General features: G+C 47.1%; 1 protein-coding gene and 1 non-coding gene across 2 annotated transcripts in view; one reads left to right on the top strand and one right to left on the bottom strand.

The window, feature by feature from the left end:
* LOC138822817 (polycystin-1-like protein 2) overlaps positions 1-12,158 on the bottom strand; it is a 67,541-nt gene that overhangs the window by 43,967 nt on the left and 11,416 nt on the right. Inside the window, exons 6-12 of the mRNA XM_070015742.1 lie at positions 11,471-11,700; positions 9,059-9,463; positions 7,405-7,482; positions 4,625-4,674; positions 2,574-2,691; positions 1,021-1,228; positions 180-300 (exon numbers count right to left, since the gene is read on the bottom strand). Of these exons, the coding sequence (XP_069871843.1) occupies positions 180-300; positions 1,021-1,228; positions 2,574-2,691; positions 4,625-4,674; positions 7,405-7,482; positions 9,059-9,463; positions 11,471-11,700 (1,210 nt within the window). The remainder of the gene's footprint in view (positions 1-179; positions 301-1,020; positions 1,229-2,573; positions 2,692-4,624; positions 4,675-7,404; positions 7,483-9,058; positions 9,464-11,470; positions 11,701-12,158) is intronic.
* Positions 7,920-8,053, top strand: LOC138822888 (small nucleolar RNA SNORA57). Its single transcript, XR_011370646.1, has one exon. It is a non-coding gene; the product is annotated as a small nucleolar RNA SNORA57 (small nucleolar RNA).

Raw genomic sequence — 12,158 nt, 5'->3', positions numbered from 1 at the left:
AGAGGCCATGGACCAATAGCTTTGGTCAAACACCTCCCTATGGAGTTTTTCTTTTCTTTTTTGCTGGCCTTGAGTTGTTGGGTAAGAACTACTTCCCCAGCCCCATCGACTTTGGTTCTATCTACCCATCCTGCTGGGGATTCCCTCAGTTCTCTTTGCGTGGTTGTCACTGTCCTCACCTTGTCTGGTGAGGAGCTGTCTAAGTACCAGCTGAATGTGGCTGCTGAGGTGTCCTCTCCTAAGGTGACTCTGAGCAGAACATCTTCATTGGCATCCGCCAGCTGGCAGTTCTGCTCACAGCTGGAAAGGAAACAGGGAAAGGGGCAAGAAATCTCCCTCAGGCACAGTGAGAAGCCAACTCTTCTGCCCAGTTCTTGTCAAGTCCTCTGAGAGGGTATAGAATGACCTTTCTCCAAATGGTAAGTGGTGTCAAAACAGCCACTGCCCCAAGACACATCAGAGCCAAGACCTAGTCTCCTTATGGACAGATTCACAGCCTGACAAAGCTCCCATGTCAGTCAGACCCTGGGTGCTAGCATGGAGCATTCAGAAGGCTGAGACAAGTCCTTGGGTTCAACCTTTGACCCTGCTACTTAGGAACAGTCATCCTGTATAAGTCACTTAGAGACCTGTCTACTCCTTTGACTCCTTCTTACACTGCTCTCCTCCTCTATACCAGAGGAAACTGGCCTCTTTCTCTTCTGCTCTCTTCTTCCTGTGCCCTCTCCAGTCATAATTTTCCTGCTATGTTAGTTCCTCCCATTCCCCTCTTTATCTCTGCTCAGCCCCAGCTCCTATGGGATGCCCTCTATGACCCCTAATCAGGAAAATTGTCATACTTGTGCTGTCTCCCTTCACTCCCTTGTGTAAATCGTTGCTGATCCCCAGATAGCAACCCCATGAGAACAGGGACTGGCTGGCTTGCCCAGCCCTTCAGGCCTTGCCCTAAGTCAGGACCATCCTGGCCTGGCTCTTACTAAGTGTTGGCTGATGAATGGAGCACCTGCCTGTGTGCCTCACCTGACTCGGGGCTCGAGGTCCAGAGGAGCAGACACATAGAGGCACTGCTCCGTCTCCTTCTCTAGCTCCTGGCCCCTTAGGATGGCCAGGCGCAAGGTGACAGCGGATCCGGGTGGTGGCAGGCAGGATGGCGGGATCACCAGTTCCCTCTGGGCTGTGTGGAGCCGCTGCCTTTCCACACAGTTGCTCCACTGATCCCAGCAGCGCCCTGGGAGGGGGTGGGGAGACACTGTTATCCACAGCACACGTGGCTACCTTCTGGCATGAGAATTCTTTTAGAAGAGGATCTACAGCTGGGAGCAGGTCCAGGGCACCTCCCCATCTTTGGTGCAGCTATCCCCCTACACAGAGGAGGCTGCCCTCAGCAATGAGTCCCTGTGGGGTGTGATGGCCCATGGAGACTGCGGTCTCCTCTGCGTTTGATAACAGCTCCATAAATTCAGCTCCACTGATTGATGCCCATGCATCCCTCACTCTCCACCCCTCCCACATGCTCATCAGTCACAGAATATCCCCAGGGTCAGGCTCTGTTCAGCTGTCTAAACTTCATACTCCGTGAAGTATTGAAAGCCTTGAACTTCTGTATATTTGTTAGTCCATTTTAAGAAATTTAGTTATGAAAGCAAGCACAGATGTAAACAGATTGAACAAATGACAATACTGTACATATAAGAGCAAAAAATTGGAAATAACCTAAATGTCCAGAATAACAGTCCTAGTGAAAAATAAATAAGGAAACAAATAAAACCAATCCTGGTGAATAAATGACCATGCGTTAACTGATCACAGCCTATTGCGAATCTCTTTATTATGAAAATCAAGACAGAAGAGAAGGGGCTGGGAAGGTGGCTCAGTGGTAGAGTGCTTGCATTGCATGCCTGAGGCCCTGGGTTCAATTCCTCAGCACCACATAAGCAAAAAGAAAAAAAGCTGGAAGTGGTGCTGTAGCTCAAGTGGTAGAGCACTAGCCTTGAGCTGAAGAGCTGAGGGACAGTGCCCAGGCCCAGAGTTCAGGCCCCACGACCGACCAAAAAAAAAAAAAAAAAAAAGACAGACAAGAAGATGTGTGATAGTAAGCTGCACAGGTTATGTTGTCCAGTGGAAAAAATGTTAACAGAGCAAAAAGTCCAGTGTGAATGGCATTCCTTTTATTTCTAAGACAATACATATGTTTCTAGACAATAACCCTATGAAAAGGAGATCACTCACTTCTAAAAGCCTGTGCTACCCTCTTGGTTTGTCAAAAGATACCTGACTTTTGCCCTTTTAGACTCTCCCCAGTAATGTGGGGGTGGGGAGAAGGGAAGGGTTGCTGCAGAGAGGAAGAGCATTTCATCGCTGACCTTGTTTGGGATTGTCAGTGCATGCTAATGAAAAAGCACATCCCCATGCTTGCTACCTTCAGGGCCATTCTCCCTTCCTATCTCCCATTTCCATGCAGCTTACAATCAGGCCTAAGTGATGTGCTTGTGAAGACAAAGAAAAATGATAACATAACCTGATGCTATCTGCCATTTCCCAGAAAGGACAGCCCAAGAACTCACACCACCTACCACAGGACCAGCGGAAGCGGAAGTCCTCATCATCAGCTGGCCAGCCCAGAATGACTGTTGTGAAAGGATCCACATACAGACCAGGCTTGACATACACCTCCAAATCCCCTTTGTCTCTCTGTGGAAGAAGGGGACATGGTGAGGCATATCTCCATAAATGACTTGGCCTCACTGTGCTGTGGCCAGCCTGTCCCTCTACCTTAGAGCAATGTGTACCAAGAGTTGCTACAGTGTGAGACATGGAGCAGAGAAAGACCCTGGCTGACGCACCTGGCTGCCTTCATGGGACATGGAGTTCATTGTTCACAATCACTGGGTAAGTAAATTTATTCTATGTGTGGGCTCAGGACCCATCATGCATTCAATACACAGACTTAGCATTAGGATGCCTAGAGATCTAGGAACAAGACAAGCCCTTGGCCTGAAGTTAGGAAAGCCGGGCACATACACTGACAATTAGAACTCAGAGCAATGACTATGAATCCCATGAAACTAGAAAACTGGAAAGAAAGAGGCAGAATTTAGGTCTTGGGCCATGCTTTGTGGTGTACATTTGTAAATCCAAGTATTTTGAAGGCAGAGGTCAGAAGACCATGAGTTCATGACCAGCCAGGGTAAAGTTTTCGAGACTGTCTCAGAAACAAAGTGCAAGATAAGTTGTGGTGGAGCATGTCTGTAATCCTAGCTACTTAGGAGTCAGACTTAGGAGTACCATGGTTTGAGGTCAGGTCAGACATGTCACCAGACCCTTTCTCAGTCCATATCTGGATATAGTGGTATGTCTGTCATCCTAAACTACCTGGGAGGCTGAGATTGGGAAAGTTGTGCATCTAAGCCAGCCCAGGTAGAAAAACCTGTGGGAAGAATCTGGGACAGTCACACACACCTGTCATCTCAGCTAGGATTGGAAGACTGAAATAGGAGGATTACGGTCCATGTATACACTGAGGCAGAAGGCAAAAGCCTATCTAAAAAATAACCAGAGTGGAAAAGACCTGGGAGTATGGTATGAGTGACAGGGTGCCTGCCCAGCAAGCCCAAGCCTTGACTTCAAACCACCCCCCCCCCAAAAATGAAAAATGGATTCGAAATTTTTAAAAATTTAAAGGCTGGGAATGTAGCTTAAGTGGAATAATTCTGACTTAATATGCTAGAGGCCAGTACCATAAAAAAAGAAAAAAATGCAGGCCTTTGGAGGCCTGCCTCAGCCAGAGGCCTCTGCCAGTTTTGCTTCTGTTCTTCCAGGGACCTTGATAGCATCTGTTTCCAGGGGTTGCTGTGGATTTGGTGAAAAGGAGAACAAAGAGCTTTTACCTTTGTACTCAGGTCCAGGAGCCCGGGGAAGCTCCCACAGGGCAGAATCCCAGAACAATTGAAGGAGGAGGAAAGGGCACATGGGTTCTAGGGAGAGGCACACAGTGTGTTCTGGGAATAAATTCTGGTGGGACCTGTCAGACAACTCAGGCTTCAAGGCCTCTTGCTCAAACCTAGAAGGCTAAGCCTGTAGTTTCACTGCACAGCCTACAATGAAACCCAACCTCCAGTGGCCTCCCATGGCCCGAGAATAAAATGCAAACTCCTTGCCTTGGCCTGCACCCATCCTGATTATCTCTTAGTGTCCCTTCCACCTGGGCTCCAGCCACTCTGACCTCGGGCCTTTAATAGCCTCCAGGCCTTCTCAGCCTACCCATCCGGAAAGCTCAGACTCTGCAGACTGTCCGGTCTTCACATTCCCTCCTGGGAGGACTTGTCTAACTATATTCCCTAGACACCTCCCCACCACCCCGATGGTTACTACCTCAGCATCATAGTGGTCCTTGAGGCATATCTACCACAATTTTAAATTTCTGAATTCTTCTAATTCGCTTAATCTCATTCAGTGAGCTTCATAAAGACAAGGATCACATCTACTTTTTTTTTTTTTAATCTGAGACTAAGACTTGAACTCAGTGGCTCATGATTTCAATCGTTGGCTCTACCACCTGAGCCACGCCTCCAACTCCAATCACATCTTTTTCTTGTGAAGTTATATGTCTGAAAAAGATACTAACCTTCTTTTCTCCAGGATTCATTCCAGATGGTTCTTGCATACTGAAAGTGGCTGTGAACAAGGTAGAAGTAAATGGTCAGCTTAGTGGAAAGCCTTATTGTCAAAAGACAGAATCATCTGGATACAGTCCAAAGGCAAGAAGATCACTTGAGTCCACACACCTGAGTTCAGCTTGCATACTATAGCAATACAGAGAGACTCATCTCAAAAAAGAAAAGAAAAGAAAAGTCAGAGTCAGAGAGTCATGCTGAACCTACCCTCAAAGGCAGCAGCCTCTATTAGTAAACGGTTCAGGGGAGCTGAGTAAAAGGGCAAAAGCAAAAATACCATGTTTGCATGAAGACACCTCTTTGATAGTTAAGGAGGAAGTAGCTACCAACGCAAATTGTGTTTGTCAGACTTTGCATCACTATGACCAAATACCTGGGAGAAACAACTTAAAGGGAGGTAAGGTTTATTAAGGCTTATGTTGCAGTTCTTTCAATCCATGACAGCCGTGGGCCCGGTGGAACAGAGCAACTTACCTCACGGTGGCCAGGAAGCAGAGATGAACTAGGATCTTGTTAGATAGGCCCATCTGTGGGCCTCTGAGATTTGCTGCCAAGTGAGGGGCAGGAGGAGGAGCCCTGACTGTAGCACATGTTAATTTCCATGGTGGAACTGACGTTCCTGCACGCTGAGTGAGAGGAGGTGGCTGAGCCTGTGCAAGCAGCTATGGCCCACCATGGCACAGTTCCACATCTGCCATGGGCTTCTTGTTGCTTCTGTGATCCTGGGCAGCTTCTAAGTCTTAATTTCCTCATCTACAAATGAGACTAAGGGTAATCTCTCTTTCCCCAGGGTCTGGGACACAGAATGCCAGTTCTGTAGCGTGGTTCGTGAAGATGCAAAAGGTACCTTCCGTTAATATGCCCTGGAGACGCTGAATGTTAATGTGGTTGATGCTTCACTAAAGTGTGATGATGAAGATAGAAACTCGAGCGACAGATTTCTGAGGATATTTTCCCATCGGGCTTCCATGCCTTCTTCTTTAGTTAACAGCATGGATGTGCCATTCTTTCCCAGAGAAGCCATCTCTTTTGTCTTCTCTTCCCCTTCACTGCACTCCAGGGTGTGCCTATGATCCTGTTTTGCTCAAACTGAGTACCAGCTCCCACAATCTCAGCAGCTGGTACAGGTGGGACCAGGGTCCCACCAAGTGTGGACCAGCAAGAAGCACCCTCCGTCTTCTGCCATAAGTACCCAGCAGGGTTGTGTTTAAGGATCCCAGTCTAGGCCTACCTTGCTACTACTTTGCTACTGCTAGAGAAGGGAGAATTTGAATGATGCCAACTCAGGACTGAGAGATAGAGAGGCACAGATTTCTGAAGATGCAGCCTAAGGGATGGATCCAGGTGTACTCACGGTGCCGGGCAAACCCTGGGCTGCTCATTTATTAACCTGATAATATTTCCTTTTGACTTGGGATAAGCTGAACTGCTTTCCTATTCCTTGTTGTTCAGAAAGTCCTGACAACAAACTCTCAGGGTAAGCTTTAAACTCTGTGATGTTCCATTGCTCCACACTTTCTCTTAGCAGCCAGAACCTACTTTCTCCCGCAGAACCTGAAAATTCTGCGTATCCATCTGCCTAGCATCCCTTATATGTCTGACCTTAAGTTTGTTAAAGATTGCTGGGTGCTTTAGTAAGAAAGACTTTCCTCCTAATATAAAACATGCCTGTGAAGAAATGTCCTGTTTCTGCTGAAAAATGTAGGTTGATACACACCATCTGGAGCTACAGCAGCCATCTTGACTCCCTGAGAAACAGAACTGAAGCCAATGCTCTGAGGATGGCAGAGCAGAAAGGTAGACTGAGCCTGGGTCCCTGCTGATGTCACAGAGTCCTGGAACCACTTCCCTCCTAACTTCTTCTTATACAAGACAAGAATTTTCTGAATTTACAGCCATTAGATTTGCTTTCTGTTCTTTTTTTTTTTTTTTTTTTTGCCAGTCCTGGGGCTTGAACTCAGGGACTGGGCACTGTCCCTGAGCTTCTTTTGCTCAAGGCTAGCACTCTACCACTTCAGCCACAGCACCACTTCCGGCTTTTTCTGTTTATGTGGTACTGAGGAATTAAACCCAGGGCTTCATGTGTGCTAGGCAAGCACTCTACCACTAAGCCTGACTTTCTGTTCTTTCCAATCTAAAATGTCATAATGAATACGAACAAAATACATAATGAATACAAACTTTTAGAATTCCATGTCAGTGGTTGAAAGTTTCACCCTATAATTGTCCCCCAGAACCTGAGGTAGATTGGTTCCAGGATCCCCTATGGATACTCAAGTCTGAAGATACTCAAATCCTTTATATAAAATTGCAAAGTATTTTGCATATAATGGATGTCTATCACTTTGTAAGCATATTTTGTTGGGTTTTTTTTTTCAGTGTTAGTATTGAAACCTAGGGCCTCTCGCGTGACAGGCAAGCAATCTACCACTGAGTAACACCCCAGCCCATTCCATAGACTTTAAATCACCTCAAGATTACTTAAAGTAGCCAGAATAATGAAAGTGCTATGTGAAGAGCTGCTGCATTGTGTTGGTTAGAGAATAATGAAGAGAACAAAGCACATGTGCAGTAGGGATGGATATTTCTAATATTTTTGATTGTTGCCTCTTTAAATGGAATTGTGGGTATTTGGACCATGAGACTGTATTCAGAGGCCTGTAGGAAGATCCACGCTCTAGACCTAAAGCTACCTCCATGCACGAGACTCCCTGTAACACAAAGGCCTTGCCTGTGACAGTGACGTTCCCGACCTCCAAGCTCAAGTTTGAGAAGGTGTTCCGCACCAACACGGTGACCAGAAAGGTACCTGTAATGCAAAAAGGTGAAGGGTGAGCGTGATAGTGCTGTTGTTAACTATTTAACCTACATTGAGTCTACCCTCCCCAGTGAGGCTTCTTCCTGTAAACCGAGGACCGCTGCTGAGTCTCTGACCCTCCCAGCATTGATTGAGCGTGGCCCAGTCTCTGGGGACATGGAGATGAAGGAACACAGTCTCTGTGCTCCAGGACCATCACAAGTAGTAGACTTGGACAGTAAGTGCCACACCCTGGCAGGAATTGGCATGGGGACATCACAGGTATGGGCTGGGGTCACTTCAACCTCAGGAGAGAGGGAAATGCTGTGGAGGGAGCAGGAATAGAGCTCCAGAGCTGTGTTTCAAAGGTGAATAGGTCGATGCTCATTAATCAAATTAGAGTGGTGATTTCTGCAGAGAAAACAGTGTGGTACGATTGCATGATTGGCCCTCCATTTCAGGCAGGGACCGGGCACCTAGTCCTGTTCTCTGTGAAGGAAAGGGCTCAGGCCCTCTCAGCATCATGTCTTCAGTGCTGGCAATTTCTTGTTCTCCAGTCCTGTCCTCAAACTCCAGGTCACAAGTCCAAAAATGTTAAAAAGGATTGCCAGAGTGGAGGGGGAGAGAGGTTTGGAAGGTTTTTATTTGGAGAGGGCAGCTAATCCATGTGTGGGGGAGGGGTGGCAGTGGAAGACTTCCTGGAGAGGTCTCCCAAGGGGACCCTTCCTTCGAGGTTGGGGACCCTGTGACAGGAGGAGCTGCCTGTGGTGGAGGTGGGGGAGGAGGAAGGGAAGGAAAGGATGCCATGCCTGCACTTGTGTCTGCAAGTAACCACAGTCGGCTTCCAGTGGGCCAAGAATGGGGAAGATTTTTCCAAGTGTCGGAGGTGAGCCTGAGGGGAAGAAGGCCGTATGGGAGGTCAGAGAGAACGAGAAGATTCAGTAGAGAGAATAGGGAGAGACCAGGAGAGACAGCTGTGGGACAGATGTGCCCAGTTGACTGGGAAGCTCTGCCCTGATCTGGGAGCTGTGGCCCAGCCCACAGACCTCCCACAAGAGGCAGCTTCACACATCTGCCAGCCAGCCAGCCCAAACCAAGCCAGCCAGCACAGAGCCGGCCCCACCAAGTGCGAATGGCCCACTCCATCCCCTCGCTCCTCCCTCCAGCTCCCGTTTCCTCTGCAGTGGCCCAGGTCTATTTGTCTTAGTGGGAGAAACCTGTAATCACCTGAGAATGAGAAAAAAATAAAAGGCACAGGACAGTAGAGACTTTTGGCAGTCAGTAAGGTTTAAACTCCTCTTACTGAATAATTTTCCCGTCGGTGGTAGAAAGCAAAATCCAGATTCCAAGGTGTGTATTGAGTATATTTTCCTGTTCACTAAGTTCTGGACACCAAATTGAGAAGCCCATAGCTGCAGGCCCCGTAAGGACAGATGTCTCCTCCACACGGGGAAGGAAGGGAGGACCCAAGCAGGAGCACTAAGTAAGACCTGGGAGGACCTGAACCACACTGAAATGCTGCCTGGCACTGGGTCAGAAAGGGAAGAGGGCCAAGGTTGAAGAGGCGCCACCAATCAATCCCAGATACCTTCAACAGGAAGCACCACAGGGTAAGTCCCAGGGAGCTCTCCAGTGTGCTCTTCCTTCTGGGAGAACTTTACATCGAGTCCCACCACCTCAAAGCTTAGCTCATCAGGGGTGCCGTGAGCCACTGAGACATTGATCAGTAAGTGCTGGCCAAGCTGCATGTGGTCGGAAGTCCAGGAGGCCTGCAGCCCCGATAGTAACTCCACAAAATGGACCGTGATGTTTCCAGAAGATGCAGAGGTGGTGCCATTGCTGATGGCCTGGATCTCTAGGAGGTGCGTCCCTGGGCCCATGAGCTCCTGCGTTTCTCTGTTCAGCGTGAGATTGTGGGGCATCGAGCCCTTTTGGGTTGCAAACTCAGCCAGAGTTATGTTATCCCAGAGCACAGTGTAAGTCACCCCTGTCCCTACATGGGGTAGAAATAAAATTGTAAAAAGGTTGTCAACAATTATACAGGTGATGGCACTGTGATAATTCAGACTCAAGCTCTACTTTCAGATTCTGGTTATAAATATGTACACAGATTTAAGGAAATAGGGAAAGGCCAGGCTCTAGTGGCTCACACTTGCAATCTAAGCTACCCAGGAGGCTGAGATCTGAGGATCCTAGTTCAAAGCCAGCCTAGACAGACAAATCTGAGAGACCCTTAGCTCCAATTAACTAGCAAAATTCCAGAAGTGGAGGTATGGCTTAAGTGGTAGAGCACCAGCCTTGAGTAGAAAAGCTAAGTGAGAATGTGAGTCACTGAGTGCAAGTCTCAATATCGGCACACAAAAAAATAAGAAAAGAAAAAATTTTTTAAAGGCACATGGAAGCAATATGGTTCTCCCCAGATGTTCACAGAGATTATGTTGAGTCTTGGATTAGTGGTTTTTTTTTTTTCCTTTTGGGATCCTCTCTGCTTATTTTCATATTCTAATTCATACTATGCATGTGAACCTAATAGTTTGTAACAAAAACATTGGAACATTTTGTTGACTGGGATATCCTCAGAGGAGGAAGGTGAAAAGACAGCATCTCTGAGGAGGGCTGATTTCCACCATGAGAATGAGCCTCAGACTTATTTTCAGCAGTTCCATCTGTACTGGTGACCGCCTAGAACCTGATAACATGAGAACTCAGCCTGTTCTCCAGAAGTGGGGGTTCCCAGTCTGCAAAAGGTCGTCCTAACTGGATGTTCACTACTTTGGTTGCCTCAGAAAATCAGATATTTTCAATAACACATAAATATTCTTTTCAATACAAACCAAGCTAGTGTATTTCTTGTTTCCATGGTGATGATAAAGAGATGGAGGAGGCGGATGGAAATGTAAGCAGGAGCCCTAACTTTCACACCCTTGGCAAAGAGTTGGAACTTAATGATATTTGTGAACAGAATAAATGAATAAGGCTTAAGTTTCCCCAATTGCACTTAGCAGCCATCTGCAGTCAACAAGCACAAGGAGTCAACAAGAAAGAAAAGGAGTCTCGAGAGTGCTGTGTCATTAAGTGACTGCTAGAGTGAGGTTCTAGAGCAAGTCATCATTTCCATGGCGCTGAGCTGAGCCAGTTATATCAGCAGGTCTTGGTCCAGATCCCAAACTAGACCTGTACCTCTTGGAAAGATGCTGTCCTGGATGAGGAGGGGTCTCAGCCAAGATCTCTATTGAGAGAAATTGTTTTATTTAAAAATAATATCTGAAACTGTGTACTAATCAATTAGGATAAATGCCCTGAGGAATCTGCATGGACACTGGCCAATCAGAATGAATTATATAACAAATCAGAAAAGATACCATGACCGATCAGAGTGTGTACCATGACCAATAAGAATGGACACACTGGCCAATCAGAATGGATATGATGCCTAGTCAACATGGCCTCTGTGACCAATTAGAAAGAGACACTGTGACCCATCAGAATGGACCCTGGCCATAGCAGCTGGTGTGGCTGTCCCAGAGTGTATGGCTGGATATTATCCCTGACTGGGGGCGACGTGATTATGCCAAGCCATACTCAGATGGACTCAGGTCCAGCTGCTAGGCCTGAGAGGGCTATTCACACTCCCCACAACGGCAAGATGATTAGAAGTTCAGTTCCTGCGTCAGGACTACGGACATTCAAAAAAGACCCTCCGGAGGGCTGGGAGTTCTCACTGGCTTATGAGACTGTGCCTTTGGCGAGTTTCTCAACCTTCTGTACCTCCATTTTTCCATCAATAACATGGAGGTAATGCTAACATATCCAGTATGTTCTAGTGTAGCCACAACACTTCAAACAGTGAATGTTACTCCTAAGTGCTGAATAAATGGATAGATGACAGCCGAAATGCCAACTCAGTAAGGGCTGGCTGTTACACTTCATTAAGCCCTGGGAGTTAGCCAAATGGACTTGCAAGAAATCAGATTCTGCCATTTGGATTCTGCATGCTCACCTCCATCAAGCTCCACCTGAAGCCACAGGGGATCCCCAAAGACAGCCTGGCAGACGGGGCTGGCTCTAGACTGGAACAGGCCAGCACACCCGGTGACGCTCAGCCTTCTCATCTTGTCTCGGACAGTCACTTGCTTCTGAGCTGTCACATGCCACTCACTTGTTGTGCACTCAACAAACACAGTGAATTCTCCTGGAGATGTGTACTGGTGGGTCACGTGACTGGACACACTGCCAGCCACAGTCAGAAATGTTATTGTCATCGGGGACAAACAAACATTATATACACACTCACATATACATACCCTCAAAGATAAAAACAGGGGTTCACACAAGTCAACTCTTACCCCTCTCTGGACTCCTTTCTGTATTGAAGCCCCCATTCTCACAGGAAGCTCTGAGGAGGTCTGGCATGTTCCTTCTTGACCTTGGTGCTGGTTACTTGAGTGTGAGCATTGGGGAAAAGTGAACTGAGCTTCATGGGGTTGTTTGTTCTGTGTTATGTTGTTTTAGTTGTTGTTTACAGTACTGGAAATCAAACCAAGGGCCTTGTGCAGGCCAGGTAAGGGTTCTGTTACTGAGCTACATCCTCAGCCTATACTTTTTAGTACAAAGGTTGCATACTTCAATTAAATGTTGAAAAAAATAGTTCCAGACTGTCATACACACACACATATTGCTGCTGTATT

This window comes from Dipodomys merriami, unplaced genomic scaffold (assembly GCF_024711535.1).
Source record: "Dipodomys merriami isolate MVZ:Mamm:240054 unplaced genomic scaffold, mDipMer1.0.p SCAF_116, whole genome shotgun sequence".
In the NCBI taxonomy this organism is placed as follows: domain Eukaryota; kingdom Metazoa; phylum Chordata; class Mammalia; order Rodentia; family Heteromyidae; genus Dipodomys; species Dipodomys merriami.
The sequence above is the reverse complement of the archived record's forward strand: the minus strand, read 5'-3'. Positions and strand labels throughout refer to the sequence as shown.